Genomic DNA, 20,944 nt, shown 5'->3' with positions numbered 1-20,944 from the left:
TAGCAGCCTGTGAATTTAACATTTCTTCCCTGAGGTAATGGCCCAGATTACATTTGCGAGATATAATCATTCAAGATTAATTTTGTTGTTTTTGTGGTTTTGTTGCACTTTGTGCAATGACAATATAGGAGTGATTAACATTGCACATCCTTCCAAAGGAACCACATGCCCTGCGTGTATAAAAATATGTCGATATGCATTTGAGCACCAATATGGCAAACACATGTTGGCAGCATCCAACTTTCTGGGCATGTTGTTTCAAATATGATCAATCTTTATTTTCAAGTAGTGGGAAGAGTTTCAAAGAAAAAGCTTCCCATAACATTTGAGCAACACATAAATGTTTTTTTTACGTGACATGATGAAAGTGTTCTCAATCATAATGTTGAGCTTGAATACATTGGTATGATACATTTCTGATCAATTTGTAGCATGATCATTTTTTTTAAACAAATGTCATAACCATACACAAAACTGAAAAAAATGTCTCCATTTATTAAGAAATGGTAAATTACAAATGATGCAGTCCTTCATTGAGCCAATCACAACATGTACTGCCCCTGTACGAAGAATTCGGAGGAATATTTTTACATTTGTATTTGGATATTTATTTTGCATTAATGAGTTGGATGCTTTCTTCTCTTTCTCTGCAGTGTGCAATTGCACCTGTGAAGAAACTACAGCGAGAATCCTCCTTTCCCAATTTATCCCAATCAGGGTGTGGCTGGAGCCAATCCCAGCTGACATTGGATGAAGTCAGGGTACACCTTGGACAGGTCGCCAGACAATCGCACGGCCAACACATTAAGATACACAATCATTCACACTCTTATCACACCTAACCTAAGCTGCATGTTATTGGACTGTGGGAGGAAGCCAGAGAACCCAGAGAGAACCCACACTGACACGGGTAAATAAAACACCACAAAAGAATCCATCTAACCCCCACAACCACCCAGTGGCGGGCCATTGATTTTCGACCTGGGCCTTCTGTGCTGTCTGATATAGTTTACATAAATACGCGCATGACGGGATGCAGCGTCATTAACGGATGCATGTTGTCCACATCAACAAGAACCAGTCATATTTAATTTTAACAAAACAATCCAACAAAACTGTGGCACTAAAACACTGCACACTCAAGAGAACGATATTAACTACCGTAAAATTCGCCACCATGCTCACACGAGGAGGCGCAATGGAAAACAGGCTGACGGCGAGGGCACCCTGCCCCTACCCTGCCCAGTTCAAACAGTTCAATGGCTTCAGTTCCAGTACCAGCTCCTTCTCCATTTAGTAAATAAGCCACCAAGTCTGTTTCTCCTCCTCCTTCAGCCATTGTGTTAAAACAAAATTGTATTTTGGCATTGAAAGTTGTCTGTTTCTAGTATTTGTAGTATTGACCAATCACATGCAAGTAGGCTTTGGTTGATTGCAGGTAAAGGTGTGTGTGGAGAGCAAAATAAATGCAATCTCGGAACGCAGCGGCTATATAGGATTTTGCTTGTTTTTTGGTTTGAAATTAGCTTGTAAACTGGCTATTTGTGAAACAACCCAGTCGTACACGTCGATTATCAACTACAACTCCAGTCTTGCATCTCAGGTTGCAAATCGGACTGTAAGTCTTGAGCAGCGCACAGGAAAGGAAGTCTTAGCTTGGATAGTTGCTGGCTACAATGCATCCCCAAACATATAGACTCTTGACCCCAAAGCCTGTGAGTCATCAGAACAAGAGCCAACGGGATTGATCTAAAGCACTGTGTACCATGCGTATTGCATCTGAGCTACAGTTTGTGTGTACTCTTGACATAATAGCCGGAGGGTCTTGGGGATTTCTGCAGATAATTGGCTTTGGAGCAAGCCTCTGCTGTGGTTTTGTCAGGCATTAGGAAGGAACTAAATTTGGGAAAGAGCTGTTGGATGAGAAGTTTGTGACATGTTACAGCAAAGTATGGCACACGCACAAAATATGCAAAACTCCGTTTAACTCCAACCATTCATGTTTGACACATCCCTTAAGAATGGCCAAGTCTGGAATTAATTTTATGGAGTATAAGTTGGAAGAAATGAATGCTTGAGAACAAAGCCAATCCTACTGCAACATGAACAACAAAAAGCATTAAAAAACAGAACATTTGGATGAGAATGTTTTTTTGGGGATGGTTTTGTTTGATGCTTTTTTAGCATATATTGTATTGGCACTTAATTCCTAATGCCAATATGATTATAATAACTTATTGTCATATTGTCTTCACAGTTAATTATCAATTATACCCCACAATTAGCTATAACGCATAAATTAGCTTTATACAATATGAATGTTTTGACATAAACGTCTCCTAAAAAACAGTATGACTGGAGCTGAACAGACGTTTGTGGAAAGCAAGAGATGAAAGACCTTGCTGACATCCTGACTGTTTTAGGAAGGAATAAGACCCTTTATTGTGAGAATATCCTCTCAGATAATCAGTATTTCAGAACCAAATAAAAATATATTGTGTATTAAATACGACATATTTCATCTTCCTCTTATATCTAAAAAAGAAAGATGATCTTCGCTGATCACATTGGAGATTTAACTTCATGTATGAAGGAAAATCCAGAACTATCATGTGCATCCTCAAAACTTGAGTTTAAACTGCTGATGCGTGGTTTATATAATGATCAGTTGCAACGTTCGTTTGTATTTGATTCATACTTCTTTTTGGGACAGTGGTATTTTATTATTTCATTTTTGGATGATGGATACGAAGAACATCTGTTTATTTTTTTCTGACATTCTCACTGTTCTGCACAGTCACGATGTTGGAGACATAAACCTATCATTAATCCCCATGTCTCTCTTAAAACTGGCTGCTCCACAGTCTATCCTGGAGGTATTACATTGCCCATAACTACCCTTGGCTTTTAGGCTATGACAGAAATTATGACCTTAATAAAGTTGGCTTTGCAATATTTGCATGCATACGCATCTTACAACTGACACAAAAAGACTGTCTGGCTCTGTTTTAGGGCTCCTCTGGCAGTCTCTGGCAGGCGTTGGATGTCTTCATGACTTAACGGGCTACTTTGAGGATGAACTCCAAGTGGCCACTTGTTGTTTCACGATTCATGTATGGTGAGATTCCCTTGTTCCAGTTAGAGTGTTTGCATTCATCACGTCTAGAAATTTGACAAAGGCACAAAAGAAATATCAAAAAATGTATAATGAGACAAATAAAACTCACATCCAACTCAAACTGCCTGCACGCTCGACTAAGTCAGTGACATTTAAACTACAGTGTCATCTCGGTTCTTCCCTGTTGGTAGAAGACGTCTAACTGCATCACAGGCTGTCATGGAGATGAAGTGACGGTGTGTTATTTTCAGGGCTCTGGCTCTGTTTATTTCTTGGCGACTCTGCAAAAAAACAAACAGCCCACACTGTAACTTAATTCTCAGGATAAATCCGTAAGCAGGACAAGTGTAACTGAATGTGGCTCATGTTTATCCAGTAGTGCTTCTCATCATAACACTGTTTTGAGACTGATATTCATCAACACAGAACGCTGGTCTCCAAGAATAGGTGTTCATGGCGAAATGTCTGATATTTGCAACTATATACAACATTGGATATCATATAGAATGAATGCATGGGTTAATAAAATCTCAGTTAAAGTGGATTTCAAAAACTAGTTTATGAACCACTGATCTAATAGCATAATAACTAGATGTGCACAGTATGGGAACACTGTCTCTTACTATATTTTATTTTATATTTTATTTTTGTAACTTTCTGTAATGCATTTTTCCTGCAAACGATTGAGCATTTTCAAGCTCAATGGGACTAAAGGTTGTACAAGTAAATAAACATGGATCGCGTATCCGGTTTTTGCTTTGTTGTTAATTATAAATCAGATACGTCAGACTGAAGAATCAAAATGGGATGAAACTGATAACATAAAAATCATTTACAGGTGCTGAGGGTGATTTAGAGGCTTATCTGTGTTTGTTTTCTCTCCAGGATGAGGGCCCAGTAGAGAAAACAAATATATTTAAAAATCACATTAAGGAATCACTGTGAATTTGAATATAATATTAGTTGTACGGCAACACTTACATAAGTCCACCGCAGGTTTTTCATCTCTCAGTGAGAAGTGGAGGGGTGGGGCCTGTAATGCCCGCTGGCAGTGCTGCAGTTTGGATGCAAATATCACGGCTTTCTAACTACTTCTCTGAGTTTGATGCGGTTCGACGCTGCAAAGTGGACTTAAAATGCGCAACGCGCAGGAGCTTCAGTGCAAATATCCCGACTTAAAAAGTCCGAGTGACTAAGTTCATCGGAATAGCCTGTATATGTTTTATGCATATGCTCTTTTACTAGAGAAATTTACTTTTAATCCATTGCACATTTTCTGTCTTGTGCATCCACTTCACAGCTTGCCAGGAAGTTGCCTCGAAATTGTGGCAGAAAGAAATTAAATCATATGTCTTTTTAAATGATGGCAGAGGAAAGTTGCATGGGGGTATCCTGGAGGAGGAGTTCTTTGCGACCAAACAAGTAACGGATTTTCCCTTATAAAATAGGAAATTGAGTCCCGACTGCTCAATGAACAGCATTATTCGGAGACCCCGCTGTACAGGTGGGTTGATTCTTATTTTACGTTTCACTATTTGTATTAACTGAGTCAAAGCTTTGGTTTTTCGATTTATTATGAATAAATGAATATCCTAATTTGGGGATTTCTGTAGAAAATCGAAAATTTGTTTCTGTTACTTTATTGTACCCTAAACATATAGCAAGGGTTCTCTTTTTGACATTACTATTATAATTATTGAATTTAACTCGGATTTATTTTATGTTGCAATGTATATGTAGATGTTTTCAATTTGAGACTCTATCTAGTGCCCTTTATTTTTGCAGTAGTGAGTGCTGATGCGACTTTTTCCATAAATGTATTTCCCAACTCACCCAATATTTAGTCTAAAATGTCTATTAATACTATGAATTAATATGTTGACAGTTCCTTCCACTAATCTGAATTTAAGAGTGGGACTATTTACATTTTAGGATTAGATTCAGCATCTGTCCATACATATGCACACACAAACCACACTATAGCTCCTTGTCATCCTCTGGAGACACATACATGTCGGCCTCCCCAGCTTCAAAGTGACAGGCAGGGGAGAGATTTAAAAAAAACAACAGGACAATGAGGTGATGGCAGAGGTGTTGGACTGGAGACAGGTGGGGATCTGCACTTGATTTTCCTTCTCCCTAAGGAGCGATGCAATGCAAACATCTGTAATCCAGCATGGAGCCTCACAGGCAAAGCCGTGCTCAACTGAGCTGTACAAGATCAACCCCCTGACCGCTGGAGCTGTGTGGGCTTAAGGCCGACATGGAAACTCAAAAAGAGAGAGCCTGTTGGTGGTTTGATTGGAGGACGAGTATGATGATGTTCCTCTCTGCGTGTGAGTGTTTTTCAACTGCTGCACATTTGACCTCTCACTGCCTGAACTCTCTAAGCTGCAGAGCCAAGGAACTGGAAGTGATTACCAAAATGGTTGAGGCTTCTGTTGGTGCTAGCGGCACAGCCAGGTGTTTCGCAACACTCTGGCGATAGATAGCTAAGGTGGACAGGCTACTTATCATCTACAGATTTAGACTAAAAGGTGTTGAGAGCATAAAGGTGATGATGATGTCTCTGTTTTTCTCTGTCCTTATTCCCTCCCTTCTGTTGCATCATCTCTTCCTGTTCTTCTCTTTCTGGTTTTCATTGTGGGCTAGGCTGGATAGCAGCGCACAAGTTTATGACTTGGATCATATGAACATCAAAAGAAAGTGAAATTTAAAGGTCACTATGAGTGGGGGAAATCAACCACAAATTCCCGTAGCTTTGTTCACTGTGAGGGACAGCCACATTTGGGGAGAAAAAAATTGCTTATTTAAAAGCCTAGAGTTTACCGCTGTTTTTACTTCTGGAGTATTGCAGATGTAATTTTGAAAAACAAAATGCAGTTTGTAAACAAGAGTGTTTTGAGGTTAGTGTGGGGCCACATGTTGCAGGGAACAGGGAAATGTTGGCTCTAACCTGTGATCCTTTCCTATGTGAGGAAAAACGACGTATGGACTTTTTGCCTTTGTTATCCTGTCTTCGCCCTCTGTGTGTACTGTCCTCCCTGTTTGTGTGTGATTGAGGCATTGTGGTACAGTTTGTATGCTTTGGTGATCATTGTACAGTTCTGAAATATGTGTCAAAAAGGCAATAGGTTCAGTTACAGGCAGAAAGTTCATCGACAGGTTGCATTTGTAACTCTGAGCTCAGAGTTGTGGCACCTTCTCGAGTTCAATAAATTCCCAGTGAGGGAGCTCCCTTTCAGGGCTTGAATAATTGATAGATCAAACTTAGGACTTACAAAGGAGGCAATTTAATCTCCTGACTATTTGATGAGCGGGGCTTAGTTTCATTGAGCTCAGCTGAATGTGGCTGAAGGTGAGGAAAGGCACACAGTTTAATGGATGCAGGAGCAGAGGCAGAGCACTTTTTTTAAAACAGATGGGCTGAGAGTACACAACAATCAGTTTTCTCCGTGAGTTTACAGTCAGACTCTGTCTCTTATCTGCATGGCGTGCAGATATGGATGGGCTGAGGTGCGCTTCTGGCAGGTTGCATGGAGTTGTGGGAGTGCTGGCTTGTGAAAGAGTCTCTGGCACATATCTTGAGTTACTCAGTGCTGGAAAGGTTATATTCTGAGTTATCCAGAGACTTAACATGTCCCATTCTCCAATCAACACTCTCTCAAGTAACAGGTGCTGCAGAAGACTGGCCGCTTGCACCACTCTTTTGGCTCATGCCTGTAAATATGACTTTAGCCGAGAGGTGTCAATGACATCAAGTCATTAACTGTTAAGAAGTAAATCAACCTACTGGTGGGGAAGAGAGTCTGCAGTGTTTCCCAATTAGGAGAAGATACATGTGCCTCTGTCCTCGTTTTTTGTTTAATCAGTGCCAGGGAAATTGTTATGATTAGAAAGGGAACTCCCTTTCTTTTCTGAATATGAGTCTTTAGGGTTGAGACATTCTGCATAGTGTGACTCATTCGGCATCGACAGGCTTCGACAGATACTCTACTAAACTTCATTTGGTTAAAAAATGAAGAAAATGTCATATTGGTGAAGATTTTGTACTTAGTTTGTACTTTTACTTACTTGTTTACTTACTGTTTTCCTCCATTTCAGTGCTGAAACAGAGTGCAGCTTCTCACAGGTTAGGCTTTTTATTATTACATTGACTGTAAATCAGTCTGGATTTTTGTTGTACCTGTGTTTAGAAATAAAATGAAAAATTGATGTTATTGTTTTCATTATATTACATTATACAATACAAATGGTATGATATGATATGTGAAACATTACTTAAATAGTTTTGGGTCAGTCCAGTTTAAAAGGAAAATGGTGAAATATGAAATCATCTTTTCTCTTTTGATTTATACTTTAACAAAACATGTAATGTAGCTTGCTAGAATGTTCAGACGCACCAAATGGCATTGTCCTTAGTGTGATTCAGAGCCATAACCAACTCGACAGCCAAATATGGTTCTATTTTTCTTTATTGAGCTGCGAGGGAGGACCTCCCATTGCTCAGATCCTAACATGTTCTGTGTGTCCTCTTCACACAAGAGCTGTAAATACAGGCAGCATATGACACTATCTAAAAACGATCTCCGTACCAAATATGACAAAGGCCTTCAGTCTGAGTGTGTGTTGCATTTCTCAGTGAGCGTTGACTCCACTGTATTTTCAAAGAATAAACATGCTCAATTCATCATCCAAGTCCAAATACAGCCTGAAATGCTACAACCCTGAAGTGTTTGTGGTTTTTAGTCATGAGACTAGCTCTTCAGATTACAGACATTTCTGATCCTTGAAGAAACTTCAATGAATGGGGTTTAGGGAAAACAATATGTTCTTGTTGCAGTGGGTAATAAAGGCATGCTGCTGTTTGAGTATGTGTTAATGTGTTAATAGCACACTGATATCATTCTCTCACTATTGTAAAAACATATTGAAGCAATAGTTGGGAAATAGGCTTATTCCTGTTCTTGCTAAGAGTTAGATGAGAAGATTGACAGATAGCTTGTATTTGTTTGATACATATGACGCTAGCCTGCCTCTGGTAACGGAAATTCAGGGGCTTTAAAACGGATCCCGCTACAGCGGGTTGTGTTTCATAATCTGCATAGCTCCTCTCCGTTGCCATGTTCAGCTTCTCCTGTCATGCCTTTGGACATTGCCTCTCTGTTCCTTTCATATTTTGGTTCTCTCTGTACCCTGGATTTTCTTTTTTGTGACTCAGATTCTTGGCGAGCCATTTTAATGAGGCTAGTCAAGCTGCAGTTTGCTTTACACCCTTAATTTAGCGCATGGTCATACCTATGCAGATGCTAGGCTTCAGGAAGTCAGCGCATATGGCCAAGAAATAGTTTGACTAATAAAACTGCGCCTTGTTGTTTTTACACCTCAGTTTTTTTTTCTGTTTAAACCAACAATATATAATGTGTTAATCTTTCATCTTTAGAGGTGCTAGTAGGCAGATTTTGTTACTTTTGGACAGTTTCCAGGTTTTATGCTAAGATAAGATAATGGGCTTCTGACTGTAGCTGTTTATCTATTATACTGGCACAACAGACAGGCAGTGTAAATAAGCGTACCCAAAAGGTAAAAGTATTCCCTTCATGTTATCTACCTGTAACAACCCTTCTCCAAAACCTATTCCCCATCTGTCTCCCTTCTCCCCCTACTTTTTTTATTCCGCAGGTCCTGGTATAAGCAGATCTAGTGTCACACACAGTCAAGAACCTGCATCCGTTGTATGCACCCCAAGCTTCATGGGTTGAACCACCAGAAGTTTGACAATCTCCTCTCCAGACTTTCCTCCTCTTCATCCTCTGTGCCACCCCTCAACCCCTCCTCTACGTCCTACATCCCTGTGCTGTCTACTCCGTTTGCCAGTACTAACCCCAGCGTGATGGCTTGTTGCGCCTCTGGCTTGTTTGGACTCCCAACCGCAGCATCGCCCTCCACGACACAGACTTGCCGACGCAGCAGCCACTAGAGTGAAAGGTACAGAGAGACAGAGGGGAGGAAAGGGAGAGACAGACGAGGAAAGCCAGCAGCACCACAGAAGAGAGGAGGTCTCATCTGGCCCAGCAGCAGAGGGATCCACCTGTCCCACAGAGGAAGGGGGGGCCCCCACCTGATCCATCTGGTGGCAGTGGGGGACCCTGCGGGGCCAGGAAGGCAACAGGGACTATGCAGCTGGGACTGGTGGCGCTGGCAATGGTCTTCCTCGGCTCCATGGGTCACAGCGATGCTCTCAAGCTCTCCAAGGCTAGAAGGCAGAGACGGGGTGAGTTCTCTCTTTCTCAGTTTGTTGTGATCTCTTTTTTCTTCCTCTTCAGCTCTGCAGCTTTTCGTTTCTGCGGTTACAGTGGTATGTGTCTTGTAAACATTTAAAAAGCAAAGTAAAGGTAACATTTTGTTTATTTTCCCGTCACTCTTATTTGTTTTTCCTAGAAGGGCTATGCTAGGTTCAGTGTTTCCCCTGAATGGCTCGTCTTTCTTCATCTTTTTAAGATTATGCCTCTCTCAGTTTATGTAAAACTTGTATGCGTATTATGATTGTTTATAGAAGGGTTTTTTGATAGATTTGCCCTCAAAGCCATCCCTCTTTTTGTGTTTGGCTCTGTGGGCATATAACGGAATGAGTACCGGACAGTTCTAAGCTCTGAATTGGACCGTGCCGCCCATGTTGTTGTAAGCATTTTTCTGACCTCATGCAACCACTGAGATGGTGCTCAGCCCGACTTGCAGTATATCTCTGGCCTTAGAGCCTCAGTGCTGGTGTTACTGTCAGCTTTGAAATAATTCTTCCTTTACACACAAGGAGCTTTCAGCCAATGCCAAGCTCAGCCCAAACTCTGCGAACCAGAATGTGTATAATACCATCCCTGGCCACAGTAACAGATGTGGTTTTATTAAAATCACACATACTGGGAAGGAAGAACTGTCGTTTGTGTCATATAAATATAATATTTATTTAATGTATACACACGCACATGGATATGCAGTGATTCAATGCTGACACAGTATGTCATGTGACATTGTAATGGGGACATAACGATTTGGGTCATTCACCATATATAAGCGCCCTCTCCAGCGTCACAGTCAGTTGAAGCTTTTTCCCTCGAGATATGGAAGAGGTCTGAAATGTACACCTCTGATATAGCCTTTACATCTCTAATGTCATCAAATCTCTCTCTCTGAATGATTTCCGTGTCATGCAGAAATCGTGTCATGCACGTCTCACAAACAGTTTACAACACCGAATTGTTGTGTTGGTTAAAGATGACTCCCTATGGCCATTATTGTTTTTTCTTCATTTGTGATAGTGTGCAATAAGACCTGGCTGTAATTGCTGCATTTGAGGTTACCGCAACTCACGCATGATGTAATCTCTTCATGGGAGAACCCTTTTAACGCTTTTACCATCCGATTTATCTCTGGGAGGCGGGGAGGCAGATGGATCGCCGTGTGAGAGTATGTATATTTAGAGCTGAAACAGACCAGGAATTTAAGTCATCTATGATGACTGTGGTTTTGTCTCTGAATGGCTCCTAGAAAAAGGATGTGCACTTTGACACACTTTTCCTAGAAAAGATTTAGATTAGTGGTTGCGTGTATCGGAACTGGTGATACAATCTGGGATTACAAGGCTGTAAAGTAAATGCATCTGCTTTTTCAGATTTAGGACAGGGAGATACTTGCTGTGTGGTACTACTATAAAAGTAGCATTTGATTCTTGGCCTTGTCCGGCATTATTGCAGTTTTTTGATGCCCAGATCATTTCTGACTCACCCCAGTTAGAGGCCTTGTCTGATGTTGGTTGCCTTATTTTGACCGACTTGCTGATTTTGACTGGCTCTTGCTAGGCTGTCAGCCCCATTTACCCTGATTTCTCCAAATGGAAACCTGTTAAGGATCTTCGGCTAGCATTTGAAGTAAACAGTGAGTGACTGTTCAAACAAAGATGTTTGGCCTGGCCCCCGGTTAGATAGAGCTGCAAGCATTAACTCGAACTTGTTGGAACGATAAAGCACTGGCAGGTTTATGGCTGGCCTGTGAAGATGTCAGCTAAATATTAAAGTTCTCCAATGTTGTTCTCATAGGCAGAATGTTAACAAATGTCCTTTTTATATTCATATTAAAAATAATATTTGTATGCAGTAGTACACCATGCAGTTCTGATGCGTGTCTTAAAGTAATACTTTACCCCCACAATGATCATGTCTTTATCTCTTTATCACCCTGTGTTACCTTGAATTCTTAGAAAAAACGTTGTCTTTCTTCAACTCACGGTGAATGTAGAATCCAAAAAACTGGAAACAAGTCTCCAAGTCTCATTTATCCAGCTGTATGCTTCCAAACTGCCCAAACACCTGCATTTCTGTTTATGATATACAAATGATCATTTTGGCAATGAAGTATTCCCTGAAACTGACTGTTCATTTCTCTCTGTTTATTATGTTTATGTTTCCACAGTTAGTACTGAGGGGCCACCATCTTGTCCCAAAGGCTGTGACCGATGCTCTGAGTATAACGGCTGCATTAAATGTAAGCCGAAGCTCTTCATCTTCCTGGAGCGCAATGACATCCGTCAGATAGGCGTGTGCCTCGCCTCCTGCCCCATGGGGTATTTTGGTATGAGGAACCCAGAAGGCAACAACAGATGCACCCGTGAGTTTTGCTTTGTGTTCCAGACTTTTGACCAATTGATGTAGATACGCATCTGTAAACTTCCAAATACATGCAGTCGCGAGCTCACTCGCTGGCAACAGCCCACTCTATAAAGATCTCCACAGCTTATGTCAAATCAAGCCTGCAGAAGTGTAAACGATCTGTTTGTCTTCGGCTCATCAGCTCCTATGTGTGTTCAATATGGCGGTATTTGGAGCAGTAGAGGGATGCCCTGCTAGTTTCTTTGTTTTATTGGTATATTTCCACTTTGCTGCACCACTTTGTGTGTTTAACAAATACCTCAAATATGCATGCATGGAATAGTAATTTACCAATTGCCACACTTTATTCTCTGAAGTGATTTCATGTTGCGTCCTCTTAAGAACCAATCTGTGCTACTATTTGTCAAATGCTCATGAGTGAATATGAACAACCACTTGATGAAATCCTTCTGTGGTTGCTACTCATCCTGGTGCAAAATTGCCAAAAGAAAGCCTCCAAATTCAGTAAAGTATTTGCTGAACTGGAGGAATGTCTGTTGAATGTTTAATTGCAGATCTTCATTATGGTTAGAGACACATTTGGCTTATTTGCAAAGTGAGTGAAAGATGACTACACTCACAGGAATGACCAAAGTTACTGAGTTGGTTCTGGTGGCACTGATCCCGTACTTTTAGCCGAGGAATGCCAGTACCTTAATCTGTTTCCCATTGCGAGTTGGCAGAAAACACGATCAGAAAAACATCCCAACGAAAACATCTCAATTGAATTGTTGTTTGTCTGTTTTTGAGAGGATGTTTGTGTTTTTTATCTGACCCTCATGTGCGAAGTTCATGCCAGATCTCAACCAGTGTGTTATACTTTCACTTTTACACATATTTCATTCTGGTACACCCTCACTAACTGTATCATAATGCATTCTGTATAATCTGTGAAGTAACTATGGAAAAGGTATTTTTGAATGTGAGTGGGTCTAAAAGGATCCATTAACTTAAACTATCAACGTTTAATAACATCCCTGGATAATTGTAGGTGTTTGATGGGCAGCTACTGTGCACAGCAGCCTGTTGTGATTTTCTGCTACGGCAAGAAAAATGCAGGCCATTCTTGTCTTTAAATGTTTTTCTTGACTCGCCATTCCTGCATCAAATAATACCTGTCAGAAGTGCTAGATAATTTTCTCTCTCAGGTTTATATAAAACTGGAGCAGAGATGCTCACAAGTCATTATGTCAAGTCCAAGTCTCTTTTGGTTGGAATGAGCGTTCTATCGCCTACTGCATGCCAATTGGTCTGCTTAGAACGCTACATGGCTATATCTAAGGAATCCAAAGCATGTTGGCTCCAGTGTTTTAGTCAAGACCAACTCAACTGAGACCAAGACCGAAACAAGACCAAGGGGTTCAGACTGAGTCATGTCCATGAGTGCGATATCTACATTGCATGACACACTTAAGATATCATGTGGAACCCGCAAACCAGAGGCACTCCTCAAACTGATCGAAAATAATTCTGTAAACGAATTTTACTTTTTTTCTATGAGTAAACAAGTACAAACAAACAGGAGCTAAAATCAACATTTTTATAAAAATCAGATATTGATTTGTTAATAATACATATATGATAGTGTAAATAACCCTGTGCCTCTTAAATAGTTGTAAACTCTCTTTTTTAAGTATATTTAATTTCCCCAAAAAGACACAAAATGCAAAATAAACAAAGTGAAAGATGAATTTGACCGATGTTCAAATTTTCTTTAGATATCACAATAATATCATTGTTATTGATATGATAGTGAGAAAGGGAATACAATTCAGTTGTGTCATAAATCCTAAATCTCAAGTCTAAGTCAAGTCTCAAGCTTTTTGAGGACAAGTCTCAAGTCCAGTTTCAAGTCGGTATGTGTGCAAGCAATTTAGTGCAAAGTGCATACATATTTTTGTTTACTTTTATCAAAATATTGGATTATTTACAACAAATTCAACCCCGTCCTGGCTTGTCGCAGAGAGGTCTGAATTTCCCCCAGCAAATTATTTTTGGAGGCCCTTGGTTATTATCCAATCATCTGACTTCATACATGTCATCCCGGAATGTTGTGTTCTCAACATTTGTCTTACATTATAAGGCTTAAAACATCAGTACTGTCAAATGTAGTTGTCAGGGGCATAACAATAGTAATTGGGAGTGGGAGGAAAGAAGCCAGTGAGGATTCAGTGTTAGTTCATTTCCGACCTCGGCATTGGACCAGCTGCAGAGTAGACATTCTGAGTGTAAGTTTAGTACACATGAACAAAGTGAGTCTAGTTTTTAATACATTGCCATACATAACAATATTGACAGGAACATACAGATTTCCATCTGTCTCGGCAAGGATGTGCCTTTCAAGAGGAGGCCAGAGTTTTTTGGGGTCTTTAAAGATGTCTGTTTTATTATCCTCCTGTGCTTGTAATTATCCAGATTTCAATAAGTTTGTTTTTTATTGGGGCGATTGTAATGAGTCTGCGGTATGCAGAAATGCTTGAGAAACCGACTGAAGCGATACACTCCTGGCTGTACTCGTTCACACTAGTTTTCCAAAAAACAAGGCCTGTGATGCATGTGTTTTTAAGAGAAGAGGAGTGTTACTCCCCTTTAAATAGACACTGTGTTGCTAAAATCATAAAGAAATCTCTCAGAGAAACTAAAATCCAAGTTTATTCTGTTCTGTCTCTGGAGAACCATTTGCTTTTACAGCCAACAATGCAATGAACAATCCATTAAAAGAGATTTCCACTAGAAATGTCTCTAGAACAACATAAAGGATCTGAAGCTAACAAAATGAACACAGACACAATGTGACTTCAACTGATTTGATCCTCTCATTTGATCCTCTCTTTTTGTCTTTCAGAATGTAAAATAGACAATTGTGAAGCGTGTTTCAATCGCAATTTTTGCACAAAATGTAAGGAGGGCTTGTATTCACACAGTGGGCGATGTCATGTCAGCTGCCCTCCAGGCCAGCGCACCGCCAATGAGTCCATGGAGTGTGTTGGTGAGCGACCTTTGACCTTAACTGTTTACTAATTTCCAAACTTTTGCCATAGCATCTCTTAATGTTCCTATGATGAACCAGCATGTATTATATATTCTCTTCATCTTTCATCTCTGTTCTTTTCTTTTTGTTCTTCTAAATTCGTAGAAGATCCTAAGTTAGATATATCAATGTAACCATAAAAAAGCGTAGTCTACTACATATAGTTTGGTAAATGTTTAGGTTCATAGCAATCCTCTCAATCTTTACCTCTCATATAAAAAAAAAGATAGAATTGTTAACAGATTTGATTTATTATTCTGAGCTAAAACTGCTGAGCTGTAAAAAGCAGACGGGAAGGCTGTGAAACAAATGTGTGATGTCGGCGCTGTGGAACATTCACTCACTACCTTCATCACATTTTTTATCCAGGTCAGCGTCCTGAAGAGTGTGAACTGGGAGAGTGGAGTCAATGGGGTTCCTGTATGAAGAAGAACAAAACATGTGGATTTAAGAAAGGCTCGCACTCTCGAGTACGAGTACCCCTTCTGCAGGTCCACAGCCCAGACTCCTCCCCGGCCTTTGCACCCTCACAGACCTGTGCTCCGCAGACAGAGAGGAGGAAGTGCATTGTGACCAAGACGCCGTGTGTGCGAGGTAAACAATAATACACATACTGCTAAAAACAAAGACATTGAAGTGAAAATTACATGAAGTCAGGTCTTCTAATTAAAAAGTACAAGTTAATCACAGATACATCAGGTGACAGCACTCAGATTACTGATGATCAAGCAATAAAGTGCATGTGCTTCATGAAACACCTCCGGCAGTTAATATGATGACTGATGGAACCATTCCTCAACATCCAAAGGCCCGCATTCCCGCCAGCGTGTCTGTGACCTACAGTATGTTGATTGGGTTTGGTTTGGCTGAGCTCGCAGAAGGATACAGAATCTCTTGACTTCGCGGCGTGTAAATAATAAACACAATCTACGAGTCAAGCAGATGAAGGGCGGGCATTACGCACTGCAAAGCTGGACAAGGATCAGAGCTAGAAAGAGCTATTTGTTCTGACGACCAGTGAAGCGTGAGGTTTACACGACCATGACATGTTTGCTTGGGCTCTTATCGTCCACACAGCAGCTTGACCTCCTGCAGGTTAACAGTCAATGGCCATCATCAACTTTCACAACAGCGTATTAGTCACTCTTGGCCTCGTACGCAGCTAATAAAGGACAGATCTGGCCAATAGGTCTGGAGTTTATTGGTAGGAAAGTGCAACAAAAACAACTCTGATCCTGCTTATTTGCTCTTAAACCTTTTGTCCTTAATAGTTTACAGGCAGATGTGTTGGGATGGTAAACCTTTTGGTTCACTTAAATAAGATGTTGTTGTATAAACCTAGACTCATTTTTAAGGACTGAGAGAGTTGTAAACAAGCTGTATTTAAATCCGTTATTGGACGGTGGCACACATTGGGGATTTTGGGCACAGCAGCCACATTGCACAACTATATTTGCACAGTGTTGGCAACTGTACAGATGTTGCAACATGTAACAGATTGCCTGATTTGCCTGCATATATGCGAGTAAACACGTAGGAGGCTTGAATATTCAAGCAGCATCCTCTACTCTGGAACACTTCCTATAGGGCTCTGAGTCGAAAGAACAGAACATGATCTGACATTGTCCCATATAGTTCTGTGGTCATGTCTGGAGGAAGGAGGCTAGCGGGGCTTATAATTACTCAGTGAGGAGTAGGATCTTCATTGGACAGGCTGTGACGGCACACAATTTGAGAAATGAGAAGAAAATGTACTCTGTGTCAGACACCTGCATCCTGGAAAGAATGTTTTCCATGAGTTCAGAAGAATAATTATCAGTGAAATATTATAAACTGCCCTATGAAAACTGCTACACAGACTGTCAAATTTCTAAATTTGGAGCAAAGGTAGTTCATATCAGAAAGGCAGGGATGTTATGTGAGGTGTCAACTGACGAGGGATGAGTCATGGAAGCTTTTTGGATTCTGAAAAAATTGACCGCTGATGTCACATATATTTATCATGTTTTTCCTCTATTCTGCTGCAAAATACTTTTGAATGAAAATAAGACCCATACAACTGCGACAACGCACAATAATACATTTTCCTCAGTGAGGTAATTGATGGGTGATGGTACCATGACTCCGGTGAACCAGTTCATGTGGGTAAACTCACTGTAACAAAAAAAAGAAAAAGCGCACAGCTGTGGATTCATCTGTGGGAGTTGGCTGGCAGGCTGGCTATATAAAACACAGGGGGCAGACATTGTATAACATTAGTGATTTAGTTGTCTGCAGAAATCACGCTTTGTGTTGATTTGGCTGCAAAGATTTCCCCTTTTTCCTGACGCTCCACAACAGGGTCTCACGCGAAAACTGAATTTTTCTGGATGTGTTATTGCATTTGTCAAGTAAAATTGTTTAGCTTGGATGGAGAAGAGGTACAATCAGGGCTGTCATAAACTGATGGAGTCCCCCACTCTTGGCTCCATTTGTGATTTGTTAGGAGGAGTAATTAAGTCCTTACACAGTGAGCACATCAGCTCAGATGCCTGAGTGTGTGAGGACTCTTCACTCATGCTTCACTCTCGGTCGTTGGGCCTCATTGATAGAAATTTAAACTATTACGGCTCCGTATGAAGTGCTTGTTTAAATGGTGGCCATAAAAACCTCAGCAATAGGTCTATTCATTTAAGACAACACATGACTGATAAACATAATGGACATAATATTCTATGATTTGAGTCCAACTCACCAAATTACATTCAGTTGGAACAACATCAACATCACTTGTATTAAGTCTGTCCACATTCATTCATTCATCCATCACAGTATAATGATTTTCACTGAAATTTGAGAAACATTGTGAACTTTTTGTTTTTCTACTATGCGCTTAAACCAAAGAATCATAACTGTTTGTACAACAAGTTTAAAAATGCTGGTAGAGAAATAAACACAGACCTTCAGTTATTACTGCAAAGCAGTATACAAACATGGTGGCGCCATAAGCTCAGCTCTTGTCAACTGCGTAGTGAACACTGTCCAGCCCTTGGCATGTGTTCACTCAGATTCCAGGATGTGCAGAGACTCAACGCACAAGTTCATAACAAACATCCTCCAGCGTAACTACACTCCCTCAGATATACAAATACTTTTGAGTGCAGCCTAAACAATAGCCATCTGACACTAGACGCAATGTCCATTTCCACTTTCTGACTGCTCTCCACGTCCTTACGGGCCATTATTGGGCCCTCAACAATGTTTAAGTAATTATACCAGAAGTGATTTTAAAGTGATTTATGTGACAGAAAATTGTGTCACTTGACTGTCGTGAGTGCTCTTACAGTCTTATGTGCTGCATTTTACAATCAGCAGCAACTAAGCTCTTTATTCTCTTTAATGGGTTGCATGTGGAAGATAACCACACTGATGGATGTTTGTATTTAGAGAGCAATTATACTCTTAAATGTGTGACAGGTGTGGATCCTAATGCAAAGGTACCAGCAAATGGGAGGAGTCCTCTGAGTGTGTTTCGTGAAACAAGGAAGTGAGTAGCTGTTGAAATAGAAATGAAGAGTCGGCTGTCACGAGAGTGGCTCTCTTAGGCTGAATTTAGGCCCAGTGGTGCTTTCAGTTAAATGCTAATATTAGTATGCTAGCATGTGCACTGTGGACATGGCCCCTTCCCCACTTCCTACTCCCCTACTTCAGGTGCCCTTGCTTTGAACGCACCCATCTGACCACGGCCTTCATTATGATCCCAACTACACACCTCTTAAATTGACTGCATCTGGCACGTTTGTGATGCTATTGCTGTGACAAAATATGTCGACAGACATACAGAAATTCAAACACCTGGCAAAATAAAATAAAAAAAATGCTTCTGTGGTAGTTCCTAATACAGTAGGTTTCTCCAGGACCACATTTTGCCATGATGACGCAAACAATACCAGCATGGCGGCTGATAATTAGCACTAAACACAGAGCACAGCTGTGGCTGATGGGAATGTCATTAGTGTTTACGTGGTCATAAACTAAAGTAAGTGTGATCTGATGGTGGCATGAGAGAAAAAAGGCTAAGGCATCACCAGCGTTATAACAATTTCTCCTGAGTGGACCAGTAATAGTTGCCAAGATATTTCCCTCAAAAACATGTGGAACTCATAGTGGTGCAAGAGGAGATGTCAGGGGATTATCAAAGGGATTAGGATTTAGCCTTTGGGGACCATGAATGTCGGTGGAAAATATCTTGACAATTGATCTAACAGTTTTCAATCTAGTGGTGGACAGATTGACCAACTAAAGTGGCTAAAAACGACTGGCTTCCAAATGTTTAGATATATTTGTTTTATTTGATCCTGTTAGGTTTGCTTATTATATGTTGATTGATTGTGGCACCCTTGTAGCTGCGGTACTAAACATATCATGATGTTGCCATTTAATAATTCTGGACTAGATGTGCATGGTTCACACACATGGTTGTTTTGCCTGTATTAGAAACCACATAATCACATCCACCAGCCCTGATCCAACACACAACCATTATTATCCACTCTCATCCCTCAGGAATCCATGCTTTTCATTTTGTTTAGCCAAGCGGAGGCACTTCTACATACAACATCTGGTGATGACAGATATCCTGCAGGAATTTATTTGAGAAATGGTATTAAATGTAAACAATATTTTCTATGCATTGTCATTTCAGACAGGAAGAATAAGGCAGACCGGCAAGATGATGCAAACAGAAGAGAGAGGGAGAATGCACGCGGACGAGGACGAGAAGGCAAAGATGGCAGTAGAGGAGGAGGAGGAGGAGGGGGAGGGGGAGGAGGGAAGAGGCGAAAAGGGCAGAGCAGGAGCACCACTGCTCCCAGCATCACAACCAGCTCTGTCAGCTAAACTCCATCACCTGCTGGATGGGGCTGAGAAAAAAAGAAAAAAACAGAGACGATGCCTCATCCAGCAGCACCAGCCATAGACAAAGTGATGAAGGAATGGATTAATGCTGCTATGCATTGCAGAAGATGCAAAGACAACTGGAGAATTGCTGCAAGACAAAAAGCTTCACTGAGCTTTTTGAATAGATGAACATATCTGGAAGATACTGGTGTCTTAGTGTGGTTCAGAAAGACTTGATGATTTTCACTCCACCGTGAGGGATCACTGTTGGACTGCAAAGCCTTGTTGAAGTTGTGGCTTGTGTCATGAACGCAATCATGTCACGTCTTAAACTAAGAACAGATTCCTGTGCAGCAGTAAAGCTGGAAGTCTGATAAGGAATGAAGGGTCTCTTTCGTCTCCTCTGGTCTATGATGTATTATGTTCCAGTCCGGTTTCAATCACAATCTGTTCTTCATTTGTTTTTATGTTTGTGATAAGTAGCAGATGGATTTTCTCAACAGTCGCTTCACGTGATGTAAAGACAATGAAAAGTATGAAGTCTTTGTACCTTTATTTCCTATTGTGAGATGAAACAAAAAAGAAAAGGCACTGGAAATCATTTGTGGTTGTTGAGGACAAAAGGTCTTCTATACAGTGTATTATTTCAAGGGGGAATTTTGTAACAAAAGAAGCCTAAGAGAAGATACTGGCTCATTTTCTTCTTCCTTGTCTTGACACAAACTTTTGCCATTCGATAGCTTAGTTGTTTAAATGTTGCTGTTTGTATCAGAAAATAACTCCGCACAGAAAATGAGGACTAAAAACATGAGTATTTGCATGTGTACAAGGTTGCATGTGCGTGCCTTTGTGCATGCAAACGTGTGTGTGTGTGTGTGTGTGTGTGTGTGTGTGTGTGTGTGTGTGTGTGTGTGTGTGTGTGTGCGCGTTTGTCTCTACCTAAAGTTTGGGTGTTTGTGTACTTTGTATGCATTTCTGCATGGAATCAAGTTGTTGGTCAACGGAAATTAGTTGTTTGTACATGTGTGTTTACGTTTGCACATGTGTGTTAATATTGGTCTCATAGATTGAAGGAATAGGTTCTGGAAAACACGAGGAGGGTAATGTAAATGCACAGTGATATATCAAATATGCAGTAACTACAAGCCACTGACTATCATATAAGCCATCAAATCATCAGCTGCTCAGTAATCATGTCTGTTTGCAACAGGGTCT

General features: G+C 40.6%; 1 protein-coding gene across 1 annotated transcript; it reads left to right on the top strand.

Annotated features, from left to right (window-relative positions):
- Positions 1-9,295: 9,295 nt before the first annotated feature.
- rspo1 (R-spondin 1) lies at positions 9,296-19,729 on the top strand (the record flags this gene model as incomplete). The annotated part of the gene is made up of 5 exons (XM_079227601.1): positions 9,296-9,392; positions 11,585-11,779; positions 14,666-14,809; positions 15,221-15,445; positions 19,536-19,729. The coding sequence occupies 5 exons, from the start codon at positions 9,296-9,298 to the stop codon at positions 19,727-19,729; spliced, it is 855 nt and encodes a 284-aa protein (XP_079083727.1).
- Positions 19,730-20,944: the final 1,215 nt, after the last annotated feature.

Source organism: Taurulus bubalis (assembly GCF_910589615.1).
Source record: "Taurulus bubalis genome assembly, chromosome: 12".
NCBI lineage: Eukaryota > Metazoa > Chordata > Actinopteri > Perciformes > Cottidae > Taurulus > Taurulus bubalis.
The sequence above is the reverse complement of the archived record's forward strand: the minus strand, read 5'-3'. Positions and strand labels throughout refer to the sequence as shown.